The sequence below is a fragment of the Balaenoptera musculus genome, chromosome 14 (assembly GCF_009873245.2).
Source record: "Balaenoptera musculus isolate JJ_BM4_2016_0621 chromosome 14, mBalMus1.pri.v3, whole genome shotgun sequence".
In the NCBI taxonomy this organism is placed as follows: domain Eukaryota; kingdom Metazoa; phylum Chordata; class Mammalia; order Artiodactyla; family Balaenopteridae; genus Balaenoptera; species Balaenoptera musculus.
The window spans coordinates 19124829-19146647 of record NC_045798.1 but is presented as its reverse complement, the minus strand read 5'-3'; the positions used below and the strand labels follow the sequence as shown (position 1 = coordinate 19146647).

General features: G+C 45.4%; 1 protein-coding gene across 3 annotated transcripts in view; it reads left to right on the top strand.

The window, feature by feature from the left end:
• The window catches only part of LOC118906860 (uracil-DNA glycosylase), a 152464-nt gene that overhangs the window by 5088 nt on the left and 125557 nt on the right, over positions 1–21819 (top strand). The window contains exons 6-7 of one of the 3 annotated variants that reach the window (XM_036874695.1): positions 1321–1499; positions 5486–6693. In XM_036874695.1, the coding sequence (XP_036730590.1) occupies positions 1321–1499; positions 5486–5626 (320 nt within the window). In that variant the 3' untranslated portion in view covers positions 5627–6693. Of the gene's footprint in view, positions 1–1320; positions 1500–5485; positions 6694–16427; positions 16696–21819 lie in introns of those variants that run through there. The other 2 variants (XM_036874693.1, XM_036874694.1) reach the window with 2 other exon arrangements.

Genomic DNA, 21819 nt, shown 5'->3' with positions numbered 1-21819 from the left:
GCTTATATTTTTAAAAGATACCCGTGAAGAACCAGAGAGCTCTAATAAAATGGCTAAGTTTATGTAAGTCAAAGAATGTATCTCACCGCCCCCTGATATCCAGGGAGAGGAGATGGGCTGGAAGTTGAATCCATTGCCAGTGGCCAGTGATTTAATCAATCATGCTTATGTAATGAAGCCTGCATAAAACCCCCAAAGGATGACATTTGGAGAGCTTCTGGGTGGGTGCACGCATGGAGATTGGAGAGAGAGGCAAGCTGAGAGAGGGCATGGAAGCCACGTGCCCTTTCCCTCTATCTTGCCCTTTGCAACTCTTCATCTGACTTGACTGCATCCTTTAATATCCTTTGTAATAAACCAGTAATCTAGTGAAAAAAAGAATGTATCTCGCTTTTATCCTGCAGCCAGTGTTTTTCATGTTTTAATCATAGCATGAAAGGGAAAAGTTGGTTCCTCGTCATTCATATTTTACGTTGAGCCACTCAACTTCGACCATTCAGAAGGTGGCCTCAAGTTTTCTCATTTCGACACACGGGTTATGTTGTGTGTGTTTAATACCTATCTGTGTGACTTCTTTCTCCTTTTTTAACAAACTACAATCAGGATAAGGAAAGAATATTTACTCTTTTCTTGCAGTGAGATTTTTGTTTCAGTGAAATGTCTTGGCCTCCTTGTGTTACTTTCCAGGGTTATCTCATATCAGTTAGGGTATATATACATTTTTTTTAGGGTATATTTTTTTAAACAATTCTTTCTGATGATGGATATAATGCACGGTCACTGTTGCAAACTCAGAAGTTCGGTCTTGAAAGTGCAGAGGTGAAAATGAATCTCGCACAGAGGCACCAGCTGGTCATGTCCTGATGCTTTCTCCACCACCTGATTTCAGGTGGCTGCACCAGCTTCCATCTTGGGATGGTTTCGTCATGCTTTGAGCCCATTATTGGGTGTTTAGGCCAACTCGTTTCAGCCTCCCCCTTATTTTTTTTTTAAATTTTATTGAAGTATAGTTGATTTACAATGTTAATTTCTGCTGTGCAGCAAAGTGATTCTGTTATACGTATACATATTCGTTTTCATTATGGTTTATCACAGGATATTGAAGGGTTCCCTGTGCTGTACATCCTGTATGTAATAGTTTGCATCTGTTAACCCCAAACTTCCAGTCCATCCCTCCCTCATCCCCCCCGTGACAAGCACAAGTCCGTTCTCTGTTATCTGTGAGTCTGTTTCTGTTTCGTAGATATGTTCACTTGTGTCGAATTTTAGATTCCACGTTTCAGCCTCCCTTGAACCTGCTTCTTCGCTGTGTGCTCGCAGGTGTCCTCCTGCTCAACGCCGTCCTCACCGTCCGGGCGCATCAGGCCAATTCTCATAAAGAGAGAGGTTGGGAGCAGTTCACCGATGCTGTCGTGTCCTGGCTCAATCAGAACTCGAACGGCCTTGTCTTCCTGCTCTGGGGCTCTTATGCTCAGAAGAAAGGCAGTGCCATTGATAGGGTATGTTTTGGGGTTGGTTTTTTTTTTTGTTTTTTTTTAAACAGTTTTTTTTTAAACAGGTTAGAGAATTCTAGGAATCCCTTTATGTGGTCCTAGAAAATCCATGTCATAAAATGAAGCTTATTTTCCCTTAAAACTGTGATAATTAGGATTAGGTTTCCCATCAAAAATTGAACAGAATTCAGGGACTTCCCTGGCGGTCCAGGGGTTAAGACTCCGTGCTCCCAACACAGGGGCACAGGTTCCATCCCTGGTCAGGGAACTAAGATCCTGCATGCCACACAGCACAGCCAAAAAAAAAGGAAACAAAATTGAACAGAACTCAGACGAAATGATTAGTTGTGTATGAGGAGAACAGCTGGCCAGCTTCTGCTTAGATGCAGTTGGCAACACTGGCATAAACTTGCTGCATACACAGAAAGATACACAGGTCCCCAGGTTCCATTCATGTTAACAACCGATGCAGTAAATGATGAGCGAGGTAAGTCTCTTGCTTTCAACAAGTTCGAGGGTATATGGAAGACATGAAGAGTTCCACTTAATCGCAAATTTAACCTCCCCCCATGAAAACACCATCAGCGATGATTATTAAACCTGGGCCCTGGTTGCTGGTCCCCGACACCAACCCAGCTCTTCAGTTTCTGCCCGCCCCACCGCATCCTTCCCCGACCCACCTGTGTATACTTGGTTGCTGAGATTAAAAACCGGAAGTCATCCTTGAATGCCCTCCCTCATCCCCTTAAACCCAGTCCTAAAACCATCCTAATTCTGCCTCCCCTCTGTGCTGAGCACTGGCATTTCCCTTTGGGGTGCGTGGGACCGCACTGGAGGTGATGCTGGTGTGAAGGAGACCGGCAAGGGGAGGAGGGGGCGTGGGGCTGGGAGGGAGGGAGGGGGACGGCAAGGAGGAGTACTTAGCTTGGGCCACTGGGAGGCACTGAATTGGGCGGTGAGGGTGGGGGGAGAAATCATAGCATACACACGTCATAAGTGAGGTAAAGGGATGAACCGAGGCGACATGGCACTAGTTTATGGTGTATCAGAGATGTGCAAACGGGTGTCAGGAGCAAGTCCAGCACTTTTCCCACAGCATCTCTCCTGACCTCTGCAAAGGCTGTTGGGGGTGGGAGGGATACGCTGACCGCGCTTTGTACTGGGGCTCAGGGAGGCGAGGTCACCTGTCCACTTGCGGTGAATGGAGCTTCGGCGTCTGATCCAAGCAGCCCGCTCACTTGGGCGGGCCCGTGGGGAGGCCTGCCCAGCCCACGGGCGAGGGTGGCAGGGTTCCAGGCCAGCCATCAGCTCTAGAGACTTGACTCACATGTCAGTTATCGCCTCCATTTTCTCTCTAGTGGAGTTCTACCTTTATTTCGTAATTTAGGCCTTTTTTCCTTTTTTAAGGTAGTAGATTCACATGGTTAGAAAATAAAGGATATTAAGGTCTCCCCTCCTAGTCCCCATCCGTTCGATTCTTCTTGGCCTGGGGTAAGCACTGGGTTTTACCGTCTGACGTCTCCTTCCAGTGTCTTTATACACATGGCTGCAAACAGCAAGGGGGCGTGTAGGTCAGATGGAAGAGCTGCTTTCTCTATAAAGGTTCTGTGTGAATGAACAGGATGTCTTCAGGTGTTTTTCTTTTCGGGAAGGGAATAGTAGGAATAAAACCTGGCATGAATGAACTAACTGCTAAGATCTGATTATCTCGGTAGTGAAGTGTGTATGGGAGTGATTTCCAGTCTGTGTCTTAGGGAGGTTTGTGGTCAGAAGCGCCCTTACTCAGTATATCTGTAATCTTAATAATGGTTCAGTTTGAAAGTAAACAGTTGTTAAAGTAGCTTGACCATTTTGACCATTAAAAACCAGACTTCCCTGGCGGTCCAGCGGTTGGGACTCCGCGCTTCCATTGCAGAGGGCCTGGGTTCGATCCCTGGTTGGGGAACTAGGATCCTGCATGCTGCATGGCGCAGCCAAAAAAAAAAACAAAACAAAACTAGTAGATTGACCATTAAAAACCAAGTTGCACATCTCTAACCCGGGGTGTCTCCTAAGCACTAGATCTATATATTCAGCTGCTTCCTTACTAGGGACCTGGAAGCACATCAAATGCAACATTTTACAATTCTCCTTTCCTCGTCCATCCCTCACTAAACTTGGGCCTCTGGATGCCCAAGGATAAAAAGGACCGCTGTCTACCCAGTTGCCCAGCCAGAAATCACATATCATTCTTGACCCCTCCCTTTCTTTCCCTCCTCCACCCTTTGTATCTATCCCCACCTCCTGCAACCAGTCATACACAGCCTTTCTTCTCTCAGCAACCCCCCCACCTGCCCAACTTAGCCTCAGGTCAGCTCCATCTCATCTTGCCCAGAGCAGAGGGTTCAGACGCCTTCTCCTTGGAAGGCCTTGACCTGGGCTTATGAGCTGGGGTCTGGGCACGGCCCGGCCTGCCGCTCACCCTCTGTGAACTCCAGGCCCCCTGAACCACCTGGACTTCTCCCCGCCCCCCACTCCCCTGCCTGCCTTTGAACATCCTGCTTCCTCCATCCAGCATGTAGAGGTCTTTTCCTTCCCTGGAGGCTGGCCGACTGGTCCTTTATAATGCACACAGCTCACGTGTTCAGGGGCCTGCCCCACATGCTGTACCCTGTGCTGAGCACCCGGCCTGCATCCCTTCCCAGGATGCTCTGCGCGCACGACCCATCTTTTGTTCTTCACGGGATCTTCCTGAGCAGGCGCTGCTGTTAACTTCCAGTCTGCAGGTGAAAAGTGATCTGCGGCCTCGGGAGGGTCAGCGACTTCTCTGGGGCTGCGCCACTGCTGAGTGGCAGGGCCAGGACCTGAAGGAACCCAGGTTCCATGCCCTGACCCATACTGCGCTGCCCAGCTTCACTGATGGCCCCTCCTCAGCCCAGCTCCTTGAAGGCAGGGGTATCTTGGAAGACAATTATTTGTTGGGTGATTTTTTTTTTTTAATTTTTATTTATTTTTGGCTGCATTGGGTCTTCATTGCTGCGCGCGGGTTTTCTCTAGTTGTGGCTTGCGGGCTCTAGAGCACAGGCTCAATAGTTGTGGTGCTCGGGCTTAGCTGCTCCATGGCATGTGGGATCTTCCCGGACCAGGGCTCGAACCTGTGTCCTTTGCATTGGCAGGTAGATTCTTAACCACTGCGCCACCAGGGAAGCCCTGTTGGGTGATTTTTATTTAAATACAGGAAAGAATGAAGAAAACAAAAATGGTCCAGAATCTTCCTGCTAAGTTAACTACAGTTGACATTTTAAAAAATTTTAAGTATTCTATTTTGGTGGTGAGATAATGCAAACAGCATAGAAAGGTACAATCTTTCACCTAAAGGAACTACTATAAATAGTGTCTTGGGTCTTATCCCCCCTACCAAAGAATTTTTTTTTTATTTAATGCACTTATCACTTTTTCTTGCTTTCTTTTTTTTCCACTTGACATATTTTAGAGGTCTCCCTGTGTCAGCATATGTAGCTTGATCTTGTTCTTCTAGTAGCTATGTGGTGTTGCGTTGCCAGAACTTTAGAAAAATATTTGTAATCTGTTGCATAACACTGGATTTATGGTAGGTTTTACCTGATAGGAGCCGTGCAACTCCTCATGCCTGCATCTTTATGGAGATGTGTGCATCGTGGCGTCCTTTACCAAATACAGTCTCAGCAGTGGGACTGCTGGGTCATAGGACAAGGGCACCTACGAGTCCTATCGAGAGTGCCCAGTGGAGGGCAGAGACGGGTGCTCTGCATCCTTAGAGCCTAGCCCAGGTAGTGGCTCTACCAACCAGTGGAGGATGAACGCACGGACCTGTGTGGACGCTGCAAGTAAACCAACACCATTAGGAAAGCAGGCGAATTTAGAGCGGTCACGGGAGCGCCAGAGCTGACAGAAAGCGCCACAGCCAGAGTGGTTCTTTTTAGAAGTCCTGAGAGTGTCCCCACAATCTCACTCCCCGTCTCCTCCTCTTTCAGAAGCGGCACCACGTGCTGCAGACCGCTCATCCCTCGCCGTTTTCGGTGTACAGGGGGTTCTTCGGATGCAGGCATTTCTCTAAAACCAACGAGCTGCTGCAGAAGTCTGGCAAAGAGCCCATCAACTGGAAGGATCTGTGACCTTGACCCTTGGGGGTCGGGGGTCTATGAGTGGTTTTCTGGAAGCTGTGATTGAAGTATCTGTCATTTACGAAGTCAAAGTCAAAAAACAATTTCCCTCCTAATTCTTCAGCACCCTGCACGAGGGCGCACATTTTCCGCGGAGCAGCAGTGAGCCAGGCAGCCTGGCAGCAGCTTTCCCTGGCCAGAAACCCCAAAATCACCCTGGGACCTCTGGCCTGGAATATGCTGTCTGTGGGTCAAGGTTCTTGGAAGGGAGATGAGGTCAAATAGCCTGGACTGTGTTCCCCTTTGTTATTACTTTCATGGTCAAAGCAGGGAGATAAGCACCTTTTTGGTACAGCCAGCTGCTACTTGTTTTTACCTGGTAGGTTAGACTTTAGGTTTTGTGGTGCTGGGTGTTTTTATTTGGAAAGGCCCTCTTTCTTTACCCAGCCTGGCATTCCAGTCTTGGTCAGGTACACTGGCCCGTGATCTTTCACGGAGCCCTCAGGAAGCCTGAGGACGTTTTGCAAGTTCCCAGAAATTAGGGATCGAGTTCCTGACTGCAGTACTGGCGAAAATTGCTAAGGAACCATCCTTGGTGTGAACTTTCACGTCTGGAGGCTGGGGAAAGTGAACTGGGTATACTCTAATGCAATTAGTTATGTAATTCTTTGGGTGTTTCTAGGAATAAGCTGTGGAGGTTGAACAGGAAGGAGGAGAAAGGTTTTTGTTGTTTTTTTTTAAGAGGAAAGAAATGCTTTTTTCCTAGCTGCACCCCGCGTTGGGTTTGAGCCAGCATATACTGCCAATGTTGTTTTTTCGTGTGTGGGGGGGTAGGGGGTGGGGTTAGATTGAAATCACTTTGGGATTTTTTTTTTGCAACACTGGAGAATTTTGCTTTTTTTAAAAAGATACTTAACGCAGATGTGTATATATACATTTTTTTAAATCCTTTTTTTAAGAGGCAATCTTTATTAGGTGTGCACCTCCATTCCAGATCCCCTTAGAGCGCTGTTTTGCTGTTAGCTGGGTTAAAGGGTTAACCCTGCGAGAGTTTGGTAATAAAAGATTGTTGAAGTTTCGCTCGGTGCCTGGTCCTTCTGGGCCCTGGGCGGACGCCCTTTAGGCTACTCTTGGCTTGGGGCGGCCCGCGGTCGCCATGACAACCATTGTGGGCCGGAAGCGCCGCCTCCGTGCCGCCCTTCCTCCTTTCCCCCTCCCCCCGCCGCTCCGATGGAGCCGCCCACCCCTGCGCCCGGCCTCGGTAAGCCCTGGGCCGGGTTCACGGGAGGGGCGCGGGCAGGAGTCGGCGAGGGTGGGGCTCCGAGCTCGGCCCCAGCCGAGCCTGGCGCAGCACCCCGGGCGCTGTGGAGGGGGGATGGGGGCTGAACGGGGTCGGGGTCTGCTGGGACCCTAAAGGAGCCACTTCGGACTGGAAAAAGCATTTCTCCACGGATCTTGGCATGCTCACCATGGCTGCGTGTCCTGCCAAGCCCTGCGACAGTGCGAGGGCAGCTTCCCCCCACCCTCCCTCAGCTAGTTTTCCAGACTCTTCTCTGGGCTTGAGGTGTGAGGCCAAGGCACTGGGAAGACCCCCTGATGGTGGCCCACTGACCTGGCAGCACTTGGCTCCAGTAGCTGGGGCGGAACATCCAGAGAAAAGGTCGGCGTCCCCTGCTGTCTGATGAAGGGAGCAAAAAGAATAAAGAAGTCTTGGGAACGCGGGTGCTTGTGTTTAAGTGGGCGAGAAGGACTGCATCCAGTGGGAACATCCAGTCTAAAGCGTTTCTTAGGAGGGCAGGGATTTGGAAACTTGCTTGAGAAGATTGCTTCCCCTCTGGGCCTGAGTTTTCTCACGTCTGAAAAGAAGGGTTTATGATCCCACATTGCGCAAAATCAGCACGAAGATGCATTTGCAGTTTTCCCTCTGGTAACTTTGGGGTCCTCCCCTAAGCATTCCAACGGATTCCCTTCATCCAAAGAAGAAGTGAGAGCGTAATGTTGATCAGTGAGGTTTTAACACCGATCTCCTAATGCAGTGCTGTGAGTAGGGAGGAAGCAGAAAGCTCTGAGGTACCACAAATAATTAAAAAGCAAACTAATTTTTTAAGAAATTATATTGAACCTTGGAAGTGTAGTGACACTTTAAACAGAACACAGAGCAGCATCTTAAATGGTCTATGACCACCCCTGCCCCCGAAAAAGAAATACAAATTCGGTCACTGATTTTTTAGAAACAAGGTTAATTTTGAGGAACTTTTACCTGTGTAGTTGTAACTTTTTTTCACATGTTTTCAGATTTGCTATGATTATAGCACTGGGTCACTGGGTATGCAAAGATGTTGTAAAAGGTGTTAAGTTCAGCTGAGTAAATGAAGATCTAATTGGCATCATTACAAGATTCATGAGTCAAGCAGCATCTCATCTAGCAGAGACATACTCTGAGGGGTTGTACAAAATGGAAGGCATTTGTAGAAAGGAGGGTGGGACAAGGAAATCATCGAAAAAATGAAAGTTCATTGGAGGAAAGTCAGTTCAAGTGACAGTGGCTTCTCATTGGGGTTTGTGATTGACACTTTGGGGTAATTGACCAGAGTCAGTTACCAGAGGGCATAAGAGCTCCCTCTCCAGGCCCTCCCAACTCCAGTTTTAGTTGAGGTTTCCTTTTATTAATTTTCAGTTACTGCCTTTTGATCAAGATCTTTCTCCAAAAGCATCGCTGATCCAGAGACAGGCTTTCCAAATTCAGCCTCCGCTCCTCGGTGCCAGGAAAGACCTTTTCTGGGTGTCATGTCCCACACTGGAGGGAAAGTGCACGGACCAGAAACTGCCTGAGGCCACATTTGAGTAACAAGAGACAGTAGTAGGGAGAACTCGCAGGCATTTCTTATCCCAAGTCTGTATTTTGTCAAGGTTGTAAGCGTTGGAAATCATCTCAAAGCGCTGAGCTAGCATCACCTCATTAAGCACATCATTTTCACTAAGGTCCAACAAACAGGAGGTAGAAAACTTAACAAGTATGCAGAGCAGAATTTAAAACAACATAACAAAACCATCTTTACACAGAACCATAAAGATGGTTCTAAACCAAAACTTTCACATACAAAGATGTAGCCAGGAGGTGTGCATAAGGCTCCTGCATAGGTGGCAGTATCTGTGGACCCGTTCATTGTTACAGAGGCATTAGCATCATTCAACCAAGGCTCATATACTGTATTATTATATATTGAAAGGCTGTCTAAATACATGGGTATGTCAGTAAGCTTACAAATGGCCTGATTACATTGGCTGCCACACAGAGTTTCTTATATAGATACTCGAGAGACCTCATTTTCCCATCCCAGGGTTGGGTTAGATTGAAGCAAAGAACAAGGTTAGGTGGGCTTAGTACCCTCACTTTATAAAACAGGCCCTTGGAACACTTTAAACACACAGTGGCATTTGGGATTTCATTGAAATTACTTCTAGGGTGGAGCCAGGCCAAGTGGCAGTTGAATGAAGTCCAGCTGCAGGTGTTCAAGGGTCTCAGGGCTCCAGGAGCAAGAATAGTTTTTCCAGGATTATGGACCTGGCAGATCAGAATTGTTGGTAGTCTGTTTTTGCAGTTTTGTAGACGTCTCCCCACCAATGGTGATTCATAATTTGAGTCATCTTAAATGTACTATGGTGGATGAAGGAATGTAAACACAAAAAACAAAGGGATTTGCCAGGGTTCCAGGAAGAACCAGGCAGCCGTCTTGGGTTTCCAAGAGCCCTGACCATTCATTTAGTTTACAGCCATTGTTTACCCACCTTAATTTCTCTGATTCAGGAGCAGACTGTTGCCATGTTACAAGGACATCAGGATGGCAGAAGTCTGGCAGTGAGGGATGATTTTTTGCGGAAGCAGAACGGATTGCATCCACATGTGTTACGATCTTTATAGATTCCGTCGCTGTTGCCTTTGCACGAGAGTCATACAGGACATTTCCCTGATGCTCAGGTTCAGTCCTTTTAGTGTGAGTCTTAATTTTGATGACAGCAGTTTCAGAAAGTAAGAATAGCAGTAAGAAGACCGTTTACTTGTTGCCCATTTTCTATTGGGGTCCCAGAGGATGTCATACAACATTTTAAGATAATAACTAGAATTACAAGTGATAATCACTGTACCAGGTCCTATCAGATTTCTAGGAATTTCACACAATTTCTGGAACACTTACATACCTGTACAAACACAACATAAAAAAAGCTTAGTGGGGACTTCCCTGGTGGTCCAGCAGTTAAGACTCTGCACTCCCAATGCAGGGGGCACGGGTTTGATCCCTGGTCAGGGAACTAGATCCCACATGCCGTACCTAAGAGCCTGCATGCCACGACTAAGAGCCTGCATGCCGCAACTAAAGATCCCGCACGCCACGACGAAGATCCCACACACGGCAATGAAGATCCAGAATGCCGCAACTAAGAACTGGCGCAGCCAAATAAATAAATAAATATTTTTTTAAAAAAAGGTTTAGTACTATTTCTTGTTTGACAATGCTTCTCATGTAATTTAACATATCAAATAAGCCTAATTAGTTTAACAAATATTTTGGTAAGTTCCAGGGGCCCTGTGGGAAAATCCCGAAGTTTCTTCCAGGTCAAAAAGACTTCATTTAGAATTTGATTTGGGGAAGCTTGTTAAAAATACGAAAAAAAAAAAAAAAAGGTTTAAAAACACTGCCTAGATAGGATCACAGGTCACTGTGAAACATTACTTAGTTATCTATCTAACCAAAATGACAAAAATAATTTTAACAGGCAAATATAGAAGGTTATACAGCTGTTAGCAAAACTTTAGCTCTTTTAATATGAAGAAGACTCAGTTTTCCTAAGTAACCAAGGACCTGATGACAAAGAGCACAGGAGATGACTGTGATAAAACACAAAATCTTTGCTTTCTAGGCAGATTACTTTTAAAGAAAAAGCTTTTACAATCTTTTATCAGGAGCAGATCAACAATCCCAGAAAACTTGTTCTGTCAGCAGATGAAAGAAAATTAAGCTTTAATTTTACATAATAAGCCTATTTCCAGAACCCTTCTGGTAGCAATCCAAATTTTAACCCACTTGACTACAGAAGGTAAATTTGTCCTTCATAAGCAGAAGTTCTAGTTTAGACAAAATTACTCTCACTTCCCTTAACAAAAATGCATCTTCATTCTTCATGCCTTTTCTTACCCAAAACACATCCTTCTTTCCTTGCATACAGAGTTGTTTCCCTTATTATTTCTAGTAGTTTCAATAACATATGTTAGAATTTTTAGCCCTGAGAAATCTTTAATTTCTAGTGAAAACTAAGAAGCAAGTAATCATGAACTGTCTTTAATATTAGCATTCTGTGGCTTGGCAAATTTATAAATACTTTTAATAGTTTATAGAAACATGCTTTTTGGTGTGGCTTAAAACATGTTTACTAATAGATCCACTTCGTTTCTCTGCAGTGGGAATTCAAAAGCAGATAAACCTATGATCAGTAATTAATATTCAATATTTTATCTTACTAGGGAATGATCCATATATTCAATAAGTTTCTATCATTTAATTTAACTGAGCAAAATTCTAAAGTTTCAGGTTGCCGGAAAGATCTGGGAAACTTATTTGAAAAGTTCACCTAAAAAACCTTTTATCTTACATTTATTTAATTTACTTGCCCTTAGCAGTTATGTTTAGATTACTTATGAAAATTTCATCATACTGAGTTATTTTTCTTGTTGACAAATTTGTAAGCCTAGGTAGAATAAAAGTATTATATTTAATGCTAAAAACTCTAAAGACATGCCTGTTTTATTTAAGCCAACAAATTTAAACTGGCTTTTATTTACTGAAGATTATCGCAGATCACATGAGGCATTTGGGTTAGTTTCTATTTTTCTGAGAATTTAGAATGCCCAATCTTTAAAAGTGCCTGACCTTCAAACCAACTAAATAGAGCTCTTTTACAAAATAATTTTAGCAATACCATCCAGAAGTAGAAAAATATCTCACATTTAATATCTATATCTATCTACCTATTTATCTCTCTATATATCTATCTAGATACCTTTATATACATGTATACAAATATATAAACATGCAAACAGATTTTATAAGTTTTCCTTCTTTTGTGCAGGACAGTTCTATATCTAATGTCCTGATCTATTACAATAGGGGAGGTTTGGGGATTGGCAAAAAGGATTGACAGACCCCTCCACTTATTGTTGGACTGTTTCTTTCTCTCTGGGTACACAGTTCATTTTAACTTAGGGGAGGAGCCTAAAAAAATTACATCAAGTTCTGAATATCAGCTTCCAATTTTCTGATCATAAAGTTATTGAATCCTTTCAAACATCTTGTCAAGTTTTAGCCAGGGCAAACAGTAAATACTACTGGCAGTGTGAACAACCCCATGAATTGTATTTGTAGTTTCCCCTTGGCTGTTAAAGGGAATAACACAGCAGTTTACCAGAAAATCCCTCAGCATCCCGTCAACTTTGGGAGGGGCCCATATGGGGGCATTTAAGTTGATGTTGAAGAATTTGCATAAAGTTTTAAGGACAACCACTTTCCCACTGTCCCAGGTGATTACAATTGAGACATCAAGTTCTCTGCCAGTGTTTTTTCTTTTTAATATTTATTTATTTATATATTTATTTATTTGGCTGCCTCGGATCTTAGTTGGGGTACTCGGGATCTTTGTTGCGCCATGCGGGATCTAGTTCCTGACCAGGGAAGTGAACCTGGGCCCCCTGCATTGGGAGCTCGGAGTCTTAACCACTGGACCACCAGGGAAGTCCCTGGGCCAGTGTTTTGATAATGAACTGCTAATAGGGTGAAAAGGGGGAGGCCTAGGTGTTGTTTTAGATACCTTTTGCATCTTTAATTTTTAAAATTATCCTTTTGCAATGAATCTTCCAATGAAACTATTTTGGAATCCTGAAGCATTTTGGTAGCTTCCGCATACCATTTAAAATAGGTATCCCATCTGTCTGTTCAACTTGGGATCCCTTTCTCTCTAGCGTATTTCTTTTCTTTTCTTTTTTTTTTTTATCTAGCGTATTTCTTAAATGAACAATCTTGTCTGACTGGAACGTTCCCCAGGATGGCCATTGTAATTCTATGTAGTCTTTATTAAGACTTTGCCATTTTTGTAGATATCTACAGCGTCTGGGACCACAGTTCTTAGACAAAATAAGCAGGTGTGTGGGAAGGTGGTGAGCTCACCTCTTTGGATATAAAGGATCTGTTTCTTTTAGCTAAGTTTTTGGGTTTCTTGGAGCCTCACTAATAATCTGGGGAGTGGGGAAAGGGTTTAACCTCCAGGCCCCAAAGAATGAGGACTGTGGGTTGATTCCAAACAAATGAGCTGCAGCTGCTACCAGGAGTTCCCAAGGTGGAATCTGGGGGAGGATTGCAAATAAATGGGGAATTGTAGACTAAGCTGTTAGCAGTTCCCAAAGTGGAATCCAGAACGGAGTTTAAGGGCTGGGATTTTTCCATCTGGGAAATTGTAGTCGTAAAGGCTAGGGACTTAGCTTCAGGTAGAACTATCTGCCAGCTCAAGCTGACCTGCCCTGTAAAGGAAAGCCAATTGGGTTGGGAGCTTGAACGCAAAGAGGGTGGAGCCCAAACAGAGGGGAACTTGCCAATGGCCCTCGCAAACGGCAAGAAAGACTGAACTCAAAGCATTTCTCATTGTCCCCGAATGTCATCAGGAATTTGCTTTGGATCCCCTCACTGCCACCAATCTGTTAAACAACAAATTTCAACTGAGTAAATTTGAAGATCTAATTGGCTTTATTAAAGGATTCACAAATCGGGCAGCATCTCATCTAGCAAGCAGAGAGATACTTCAGGTGTACAAAACGGCAGGTTTTTATAGAAAGGAGGGTGGGACAAGGAAATCATCAACAAGAGAAAAATGAAAGTTCATTGGAGGAAAGTAAGAGTTCAGGTGATAACAGCTTCTCATTGGCTGAGCTGTGGCCATTTCCATTGGCTGGGCTTGTTACTGGGCGGGAAGAAAATCTTCCTCCTGCTGGAGTAGTAAAGTAGTTGTATTTGGGAGCGCTAGGTATGTCTCTTCTGGTTGGGATCTGTAATTGATGGCTTCCTGTTTGGGGTAATTGATGAGGAATGGGAGGGTGTGAGAGCTCCCTCTACAGGCCTTCCAATTTCAGTTGAGGTTTCCTCTTACTAATTTTCACAAAGACAGTCTTGGCTTTGTAGGGCAGGGATCAGCATACATTTTCTATAAAGGGTCAGATAGTAAATATTTTAGGCTTTGCAGTCATCCCGTCTCTGGGAAATACTCAACTCTTCATTGACACGTACAAATGTAAATGAATGGTGTGGCTGTGTTCCAATAAAACTTTATGGACACTGAAATTGGCATTTAATATGATTTGTGAGTGTCACAATCTTTTGATTTTTTTAATAAAGCATCTAACAAATGTAAAAACCACTCTTAGCCCGGGAGCCATAGGAAAACAGGCAACACGGGCCCAGATTTTGGCTCCCTGTACTCGTGCTTCCACTCAGATGGCAGCAGTGATGGGGCCCATCTGTTGCATCCTCCCACTGCCTGGCCAGTTCCTCGTGGCTTGCTGTGGGAGCCCGTGAGAGCCCAGCCAACAAATGATTCCCTTCTCAGGCAAGGAGAGCAGTGTCTATCTGCTGAGGGCTTTTGGAAACACGAGACACTCAGTTATGCAAAATGTTGTTCCGGGAACCCCAAGTTATAAATTAATCGTGTGAAAGCTACTATCTTGTTTGTGACTTAAGTCCAGCGGGGCAAGGTCAGGGAGTGTGAGTTTTTTTTTTTAAACTTTAGCGTGTTGTGGGTATGCTTTCATTATTAGACAATACATTCTTTCCCTCTTAAAATTCCTCTTCGGCTTCAGTTTGCTCCTGGTATAAAAAGTCTTAAGAGTTTTGGATTGGAGAAGCAAACTTTTTGGTGTCTGTGTGTGTGACAGTGGCTTTTCCTCCTTGTCAAAGCTTCAAGGCGTACAAGAAAGAACTGGTGGGGCCTCTGGGCTACTTGAAGGAGGGTCCTGGTAAATGACCTTGTTTGATCTCAGTGGGAACCAGTTTTTAAGTTTCTGAAGTATGTTTGGAAATGCAAATATTCGTGAGAGGGGCATCCCGAGAGATCAATACATTGCTCCTCAATTGTGTACTTCCTGTGTCCTTGTGTCCCTCTCAGTTAGTGGTATTTGGGGTGATGAAGGGGGGATCTGGCTTCTAGAAAATGCTATGCCATAAACAGAGTGTCCAGGGAGAACAGAGCCACAGAAAGAGTTCTTTATCTGTGTGTGTGGAGCAGGAGGGGGAAGTGTTTCTAGTCTTTTGAGAAAAAGGAATTTCATTAAAAAAATACATTAAGTGCCTGTTATGAGCAAGCCACCACGCTAGAGGTTCAGTGCACACCATTTCATTTAATTTTCTCAACCATATGGTGAAGTAATTAGATGAAGAAACAGGCTTGGCCATTTGCCCAAAGCCACAGGTAACAGAGCAAGGATTCAAACTCAAGTCAACCTGATTTCAAAGCCCAATAGCCTTACCACTCCTGACACTCTGCCCAGATCACAATTATTTGGAGTCATCGAGGAGGGATTTTCAATGGGGTGTTACAAAATTTCCCTGAGTCACAGATGGCTCTCCCCGGAGACATAGGAGACCATGTCTATATTTTGAGAGATGCTTCTTCCAAAGGATTGTATGAGCTACTCTAGAGTGAAGTAGGCTTGATAAATAATCTAAGCACCGTCATCGGCTGAGTCCTCGAGCTGCATTATTTCATCCCCAGCTCCTATAAAACACGTGTGCTGCTCTCCCAGGCTCCTGCTGTGATACCCAGGCTCCAAGAGGACACGGCAGCAGGTGAGAAATATGCTTCCTGCTTACAAGTCTAATGAAGAAAATTCCAAGAAGTCCACTATTTGATAACTCTTCCTTCTTGGAAAACAAGCCCAGAAATGAAGTTGCTCTGGCATGGAAGGCTGCGCCTGCACAGTCACCACTGAAATCATTTTTGCATCAGTTCAAGGCCCTTACGGATTTTTCCACTTGCGAAGCAACTGAACTGCGGTCCCCTTAGCTTTTCTTGGAGCACAATGCAATGCCACCCCCCCTTTAAAAAATTTTTTTATTGGAGTATGGTTGCTTTACAATGTTGTAAAGCACAACCACTGCACAACAAAATGAATCAGCCATACACGTACAGATATCCCCTCCTTTTTGGGCTTCCCTCCCATTTAGGTTACCACAGTGCATTAGGTAGAGTTCCCTGTGCTATACAGTATGTTCCCATCGGTTGTTGCAATGCCCTTTTGTGTGACCTCTGCTTTCCCCGCTCTGGCTTGGACCTGGACGTGACCTTTATCCTACATGCCTCTGGCTCTCCCCGATCTGTAGAACACTCTGTCACTGTGGCATAGGCTGGATTTCTGTCTTCCCCGCCAGCCCGAGCGAGAGCCAGCTGACCCTGGCTGGGAACGGAGCTGTTTTGTTTCTGTCTTTTTCCCCCACAAGTCCGGAAAAATAGGAAGCATTTCATCGAGTGGCGTCTTCCTTGAGAGGGTTTTACAAAATCTCTTCCGGGGAGAGAAGCCAGAAGAGTTTTTGATAATGATCATCTTAACCCATTCGAGCCTTCTCTGTGGGCTTGTTCCAGAAGCCATTTCTCAAACACTCAACAACCTGCACGGGGTTAATTTTCAGCATGTCACAGGAGGGCCAGAATGACTTTGTATTGCTGACGACAGCTTGGACTTTAGCTGCGCCGTGGCTTAGGTATCTAGGGATTTTGAAATAAAGCAAGTGATGGGACTAAAAGGAGGGAGGCAGAACTGCTCCCACTTCACCTGGGTTATGCCTCCTCTTCAGAGTCTTGAAAGTTAAGCGCTCTGGGGATATTTTTAAATGGCAGGGGCCAGTTAATCTAAAAGTGACATTTACAGTCACGGCAGTGAGCAGCTAGCTGGCTGAGATTCAGGTCCTCGGCTAACAGGGAACCCGGAAAACCTCAGCGTGAACGCACAATTGAGAGGACATGGGGAAAGAAAAGGTGAAGAGATAGTGGTAAGTGAGTTCCCCCCCCTCCCTGGGGTCACTGACCATACAGCCAGCATCCGTGTGAACAGGAATTTAACACATAGTGAGGGCAGCCCCTGGACAGAGGCTTGCATGCGGGCACAGAGGCGCGGCTGTTCGAGGGAAGCTGATGTAGAGGGCTCGAAATGTAATGTAGATGAAGGACCTTTTCTTTGCTTCTATAAATGGTTATGTTGCTGGGGATCCCAGTGCAAACTTTCATCAGCTTCACACACCAAAATAGTTTAGGCTTTAGTTTTACCTACAAGGCAACTCTGGGAGATTTTGGCCCCCAAAGCTTCTGTCTTCAAGAAGAGAATTCTGTTTCTTATAGATGTCCAATCTCTCAGACTGTTGCTCGTTTTTTTTAAAAAAAGCAGACTCTGAGAGTAAAGCATTTCTGGTGGTCCTCTGTTGCTAGAAAGACACAATTTTCTTTCATTTTTAAAAAGCCTAGTACGAAGTAAAAGTCTTGAAACAGCACAAAGTAAAATGAGGCGTCTTCTTGAACCATCCTCTGTCTGTCCCTCCTCCGGGGAGGCACTATCCCCTTACCTTTTACAAGGCACAGTTTGGTATAAAGCTTCCCAGAACTTGTTTCCTTCAGACCTTTTGTTCTGGGCATTCACTGTGTGCATAATCATATCTCTCACGTCAATCATTACTGTTATTTTAACATAAACAGGCAGGACTGAGGGGGAGTTCCCGGGAAGCAGGTCTTTCAGTTTAAAAGCTGAAAGGTATAGACATTGTTTTAAATAATTTTTCCTTCTAACAGTGTCTTGGGGGATCTTTACAAGATGTGATTTCTTTGCTGACTTCTCCAGATTTTAAATGGAAAGACCCAGCCAATCCTAAGTCAGGTGATCAGAGGTGCAAACATCCCCAAATCGTGACGTTATTTGAAGAGCTCTTTTGAAGGCATTTTATATTAATGCAAAAGAGCTTTATTTGCTCCTGCTCTGGTGTCATGTAAACTCCCTCAGACTCTAATCACCTTCAGATCTGAGACAGAATTTAGAGTATGATGTTGTATGAGATACTTGATCTTTTTTTAAAAAATAAATTTATTTATTTATTTATTTATGGCTGTGTTGGGTCTTTGTTGCTGCACACAGGCCTTCTCTAGTTGCAGCAAGCGGGGGCTACGCTTCGTTGCGGTGCGCGGGCTTCTCATTGTGGTGGCTTCTCTTGTTGTGGAGCACGGGCTCTAGGCACACAGGCTTCAGTAGTTGTGGCACGTGGGCTCAGTAGTTGTGGCTCACAGGCTCTAGAGTGCAGGCTCAGTAGTTGTGGCACACGAGCTTAGTTGCTCCGCGGCATGTGGGATCTTCCCGAACCAGGGCTTGAACCTGTGGCTCCTGCATTGGCAGGTGGATTCTCAACCACTGCGCCACCAGGGAATTCTGAGATACTTGATCTTTATGGGGAAATAAACATTTTAATCTTTTGAAATGGAGTTTCCTCAAAGTCTTATCCCCGTAGAAACATTGGGATACCTTATTCTAAAGCTTCCTCCGCATTTTGACTCAGGGATCTTACTTCGGAGGAGTGTATCTGTTCCTTGGGGAAGCCTGGAAGCATGGTCAGAAATCTTGCATTTTATCTGAAAACTTCATGTACAGTTCACATTCTGTTCTAATAGATCTCTTTGTTATTATAACAGTAAGCTTATTACCATAGAGTAAGATGGTTCTCCAGGAAGATAGTCTATGTTCCATTATTCTAGGGATCCAGGGCTGCTGGGTACAGCAAGGAAACTGAGGTATGGATTACTGAGTGGTTGGCATGTGCCAGGTGTTTACCCACAAGGACACTCCTGGTAAGGAGATATTATTTACTCCTTTTCACAGAGCAGGAAACCAAGGTTTGGAGAATTTGGGTGACAGGCTCAGGTCAGTCAGGTGACATATGTCAGAGCCTCCACCCAGGTCACTCCCACATCAGAAGTCCCGCTGTCTGCCCCTCTGGGGCACCCAGCACACATTAGCCACCCCGACCTGTGCTGGGGCCCCAGGAAAACAAGCACACTCTTCGGGGGTTTTGTGCCAGTCCTTTTGGACTCACTAAAGCGCCACCTCTTCAAATCAAATTAAATCATGAGTGACAGTGATATTAGAGGGAAACCTTGAACACACCCTCCTTTCTATTTACAAGTAAATCAGTCACAGGCTCCAGTACTAACGAGACTAATCGGTTGTTGGAAACGCCTCTCTTAGCAGGCTTCCTCCACTCTGTTATAAGGAAAGCTGTGCTCTCTTATTTCCACACTCCCAATAAAGTGGGGCTTTCAGAGCCCTCCTGCTGTGGAATAACCGGTGCAACGTGGAAAAACTCCTCTGGTTCCAAGCAGTTCAGGAAACGTTGGGCTGCCTGTGGGGAATCCAGACCCTTTCCAGCAGGACTTGTCAGAGCCTTTCCTGTGCTCACCTGCAGTGGGACTCTCCAGGACGTGACTTTGGGATTTGGCAAGGATGGGGACTGTCTTTTGTACCGCACAGCCACCTCTTGAGAAGCATGGAGCAATTTAATGCCTTCCTCCCTTCCTTTCAAGAATCCTGGGAGGCAGGATCGTGGAAGGATAAGATTCCAGGCTTGAACTCCTGAGCAGGGTTCAAAGGCTGTGTGTGTGTGTGTGTGTGTGTGTGTGTGTGAGTATACGGAGCTCAGGCTCCCAGGGCTCTGGATGGATTGGAACAGGGAGATCTGCTAACAGACGATTGCACTAACTCAGCTTTGGGTGGAGCTGGGTATAGGAGAAGGGATGGAGAAAACACACGTGCGCGTGCACACGCACACAGACACGCACACACAGCAGCTGGACAGCCCAACTCAGGTCCCCGACCTGCCACTTGACGATGTGACCTTGGGCAACAGACTGCCCCCCTGCACCTCATCTCCATTTGTGAGGCAGGAGTACATCCTTCATAGAGCTTTTGCAGACCTTTAAAGGGATGATAAATGTAAACTATGCAGCATAATGCCTGGTAGGTAGTAAGTGTGCAACAAATATTAGCCTTTATTATTATTCAGCAATTTCATTGGTTTCTTGAGGAACTGCTATGTTCTTCCCCCTGTGTCTACACCGGATCTACTGAAGAGCCCTATTTCCAGAGTCATTTTTTCACATGCCTGCTTGCTAGGAAAGGGGTAGGGAAAGATTAAATCTGTGTAGACTTGGGTTTCAGGCCCCGGCTACCCTCCCAGAATTGACTTTCAAGGCGGGGAGACAGGTATGCACGTTACAGTGACCTCACACACGACTACACGCTGTGATGAGTGCCAGGAGGGCGAGGACAGGGAGCCGTGAGGGCACAGAGCAGATGCTGGGCATTCTGGGTGCTCTGTCTCCTGCAGTCCCTTATGTCACAGGGAGGGGGAGCAGGGTGCCCGTCCGGGTGGTTGCCCCGCGCCTCAACTTGACACTCACACCCTTGGGGCAGGAGGACTGTCCCGGGAGGCAGGAGGGCTGGGCCATCAGACACACTTGAGCCAGGTGCGGGCATCCGTGCATCCAAGAGGTACTTACCGACCCTTCCGTGTGTGAGGCACTGCACTGGGGAGTGGAGAGCAAGACAAAGCCGGTCCTAGTCCTCAGGAAGCTTACATGCCACTGGGGCAGATGGATGAGAGTATGAGTGAAAATATGGTGTAATTTCAGCAGGTGATAATTGACATAAGGGAAGGGATGTGTCATAGAGAATAAGACAGACCCATAGGGGGTCAGGGCAAGTCTAAGCGGGGGAACACTGGCGCCAAAGACAAAAAAAAAGGAGCAAGAGATAACCATGCCAGGAGGCGGAAGGAGGCAGGGAAGGGAAGAGCATTCCAGAACATGGGCCAACACCTGCGGGACTGAAGGGGACCAGTGTGGCCAGATCACCAGGGCCACGTGGACCATGGGAAGCAGTGCAAATTCAGTTCAGCTGCTCACTGCCAGCATGACCTTGGGCGAGTTGTTTTTCTTTTTTGGCTTGGGTCTTCGTTGCTGTGCACAAGCTTTCTCTAGTTGCAGTGAGCGGGGGCTACTCTTCGTTGTGGTGTGCGGGCTTCTCATTGTGGTGGCTCCTCTTGTTGCAGAGCATGGGCTTCAGTAGTTGTGGCACACGGGCTCAGAAGTTGTGGCATGCAGGCTCAGTAGTTGTGGCGCACGGGCTTAGTTGCTCCGCGGCATGTGGGATCTTCCTGGACCAGGGCTCGAACCTGTGGCTCCTGCATTGGCAGGCAGATTCTTAACCACTGCGCTACTGAGGATGTCCCCTTGGGCGAGTTTAACTTCTCAAACCCTGGGTTTCTTCCTCAATAAAATCTGGCTTCTGGTGACACTGATCTCACAAGGCAGAGTGAGGTCATGATTAGAAAATGCTCAATACAAGGCATATATCCAGAAAAGATGAAAACTCTAATTCCAAAAGATCCGTGCACCCCAATGTTCAAAGCAGCACTATTTACAATAGCTAAGACATGGAAGCAACCTAAATGTTCACTGACAAAGGAATGGATAAAGAAGATGTGGTACATTTAGGTTGGTTCCATGTCCTGGCTATTGTAAATAGTTAGCTAGTGGGAAGCAGCAGCATAGCACAGGGAGATCAGCTCCGTGCTTTGCGATGACCTAGAGGGATGGGATAGGGAGGATGGGAGGGAGACGCAAGAGGGAGGAGATATGGGGACGTGTATGCATATGGCTGATTGGTGTACAACAGAAACTAACACAGTATTGTGAAGCAGTTATACTCCAATAAAGATCTATTAAAAAAAAAAGATGTGGTACATATAAAAAGAATGAAATAATGCCATTTGCAGCAACACGGATGGACCTAGAGATTTTAAAACTAAGTGAAGTCAGACAAAGACAAATGTCATATGATATCACTTATATGTGGAATCTAAAAGAATGATACAAATGAACTTGTTTACAAAACAAATAGGCTCACAGACACAGAAAACATGGTTACCAAAGGGGAAGGGTGGGGGAGGGATAAATTAAGAGTTTGGGATATGTACTATATAGAGAATAAATAAAGAACAAGGACCTACTGTATAGCACAGGGAAATATATTCAATATCTTGTAATAACCTTTAATAGAAAAGAATCTGAAAAAGAATATA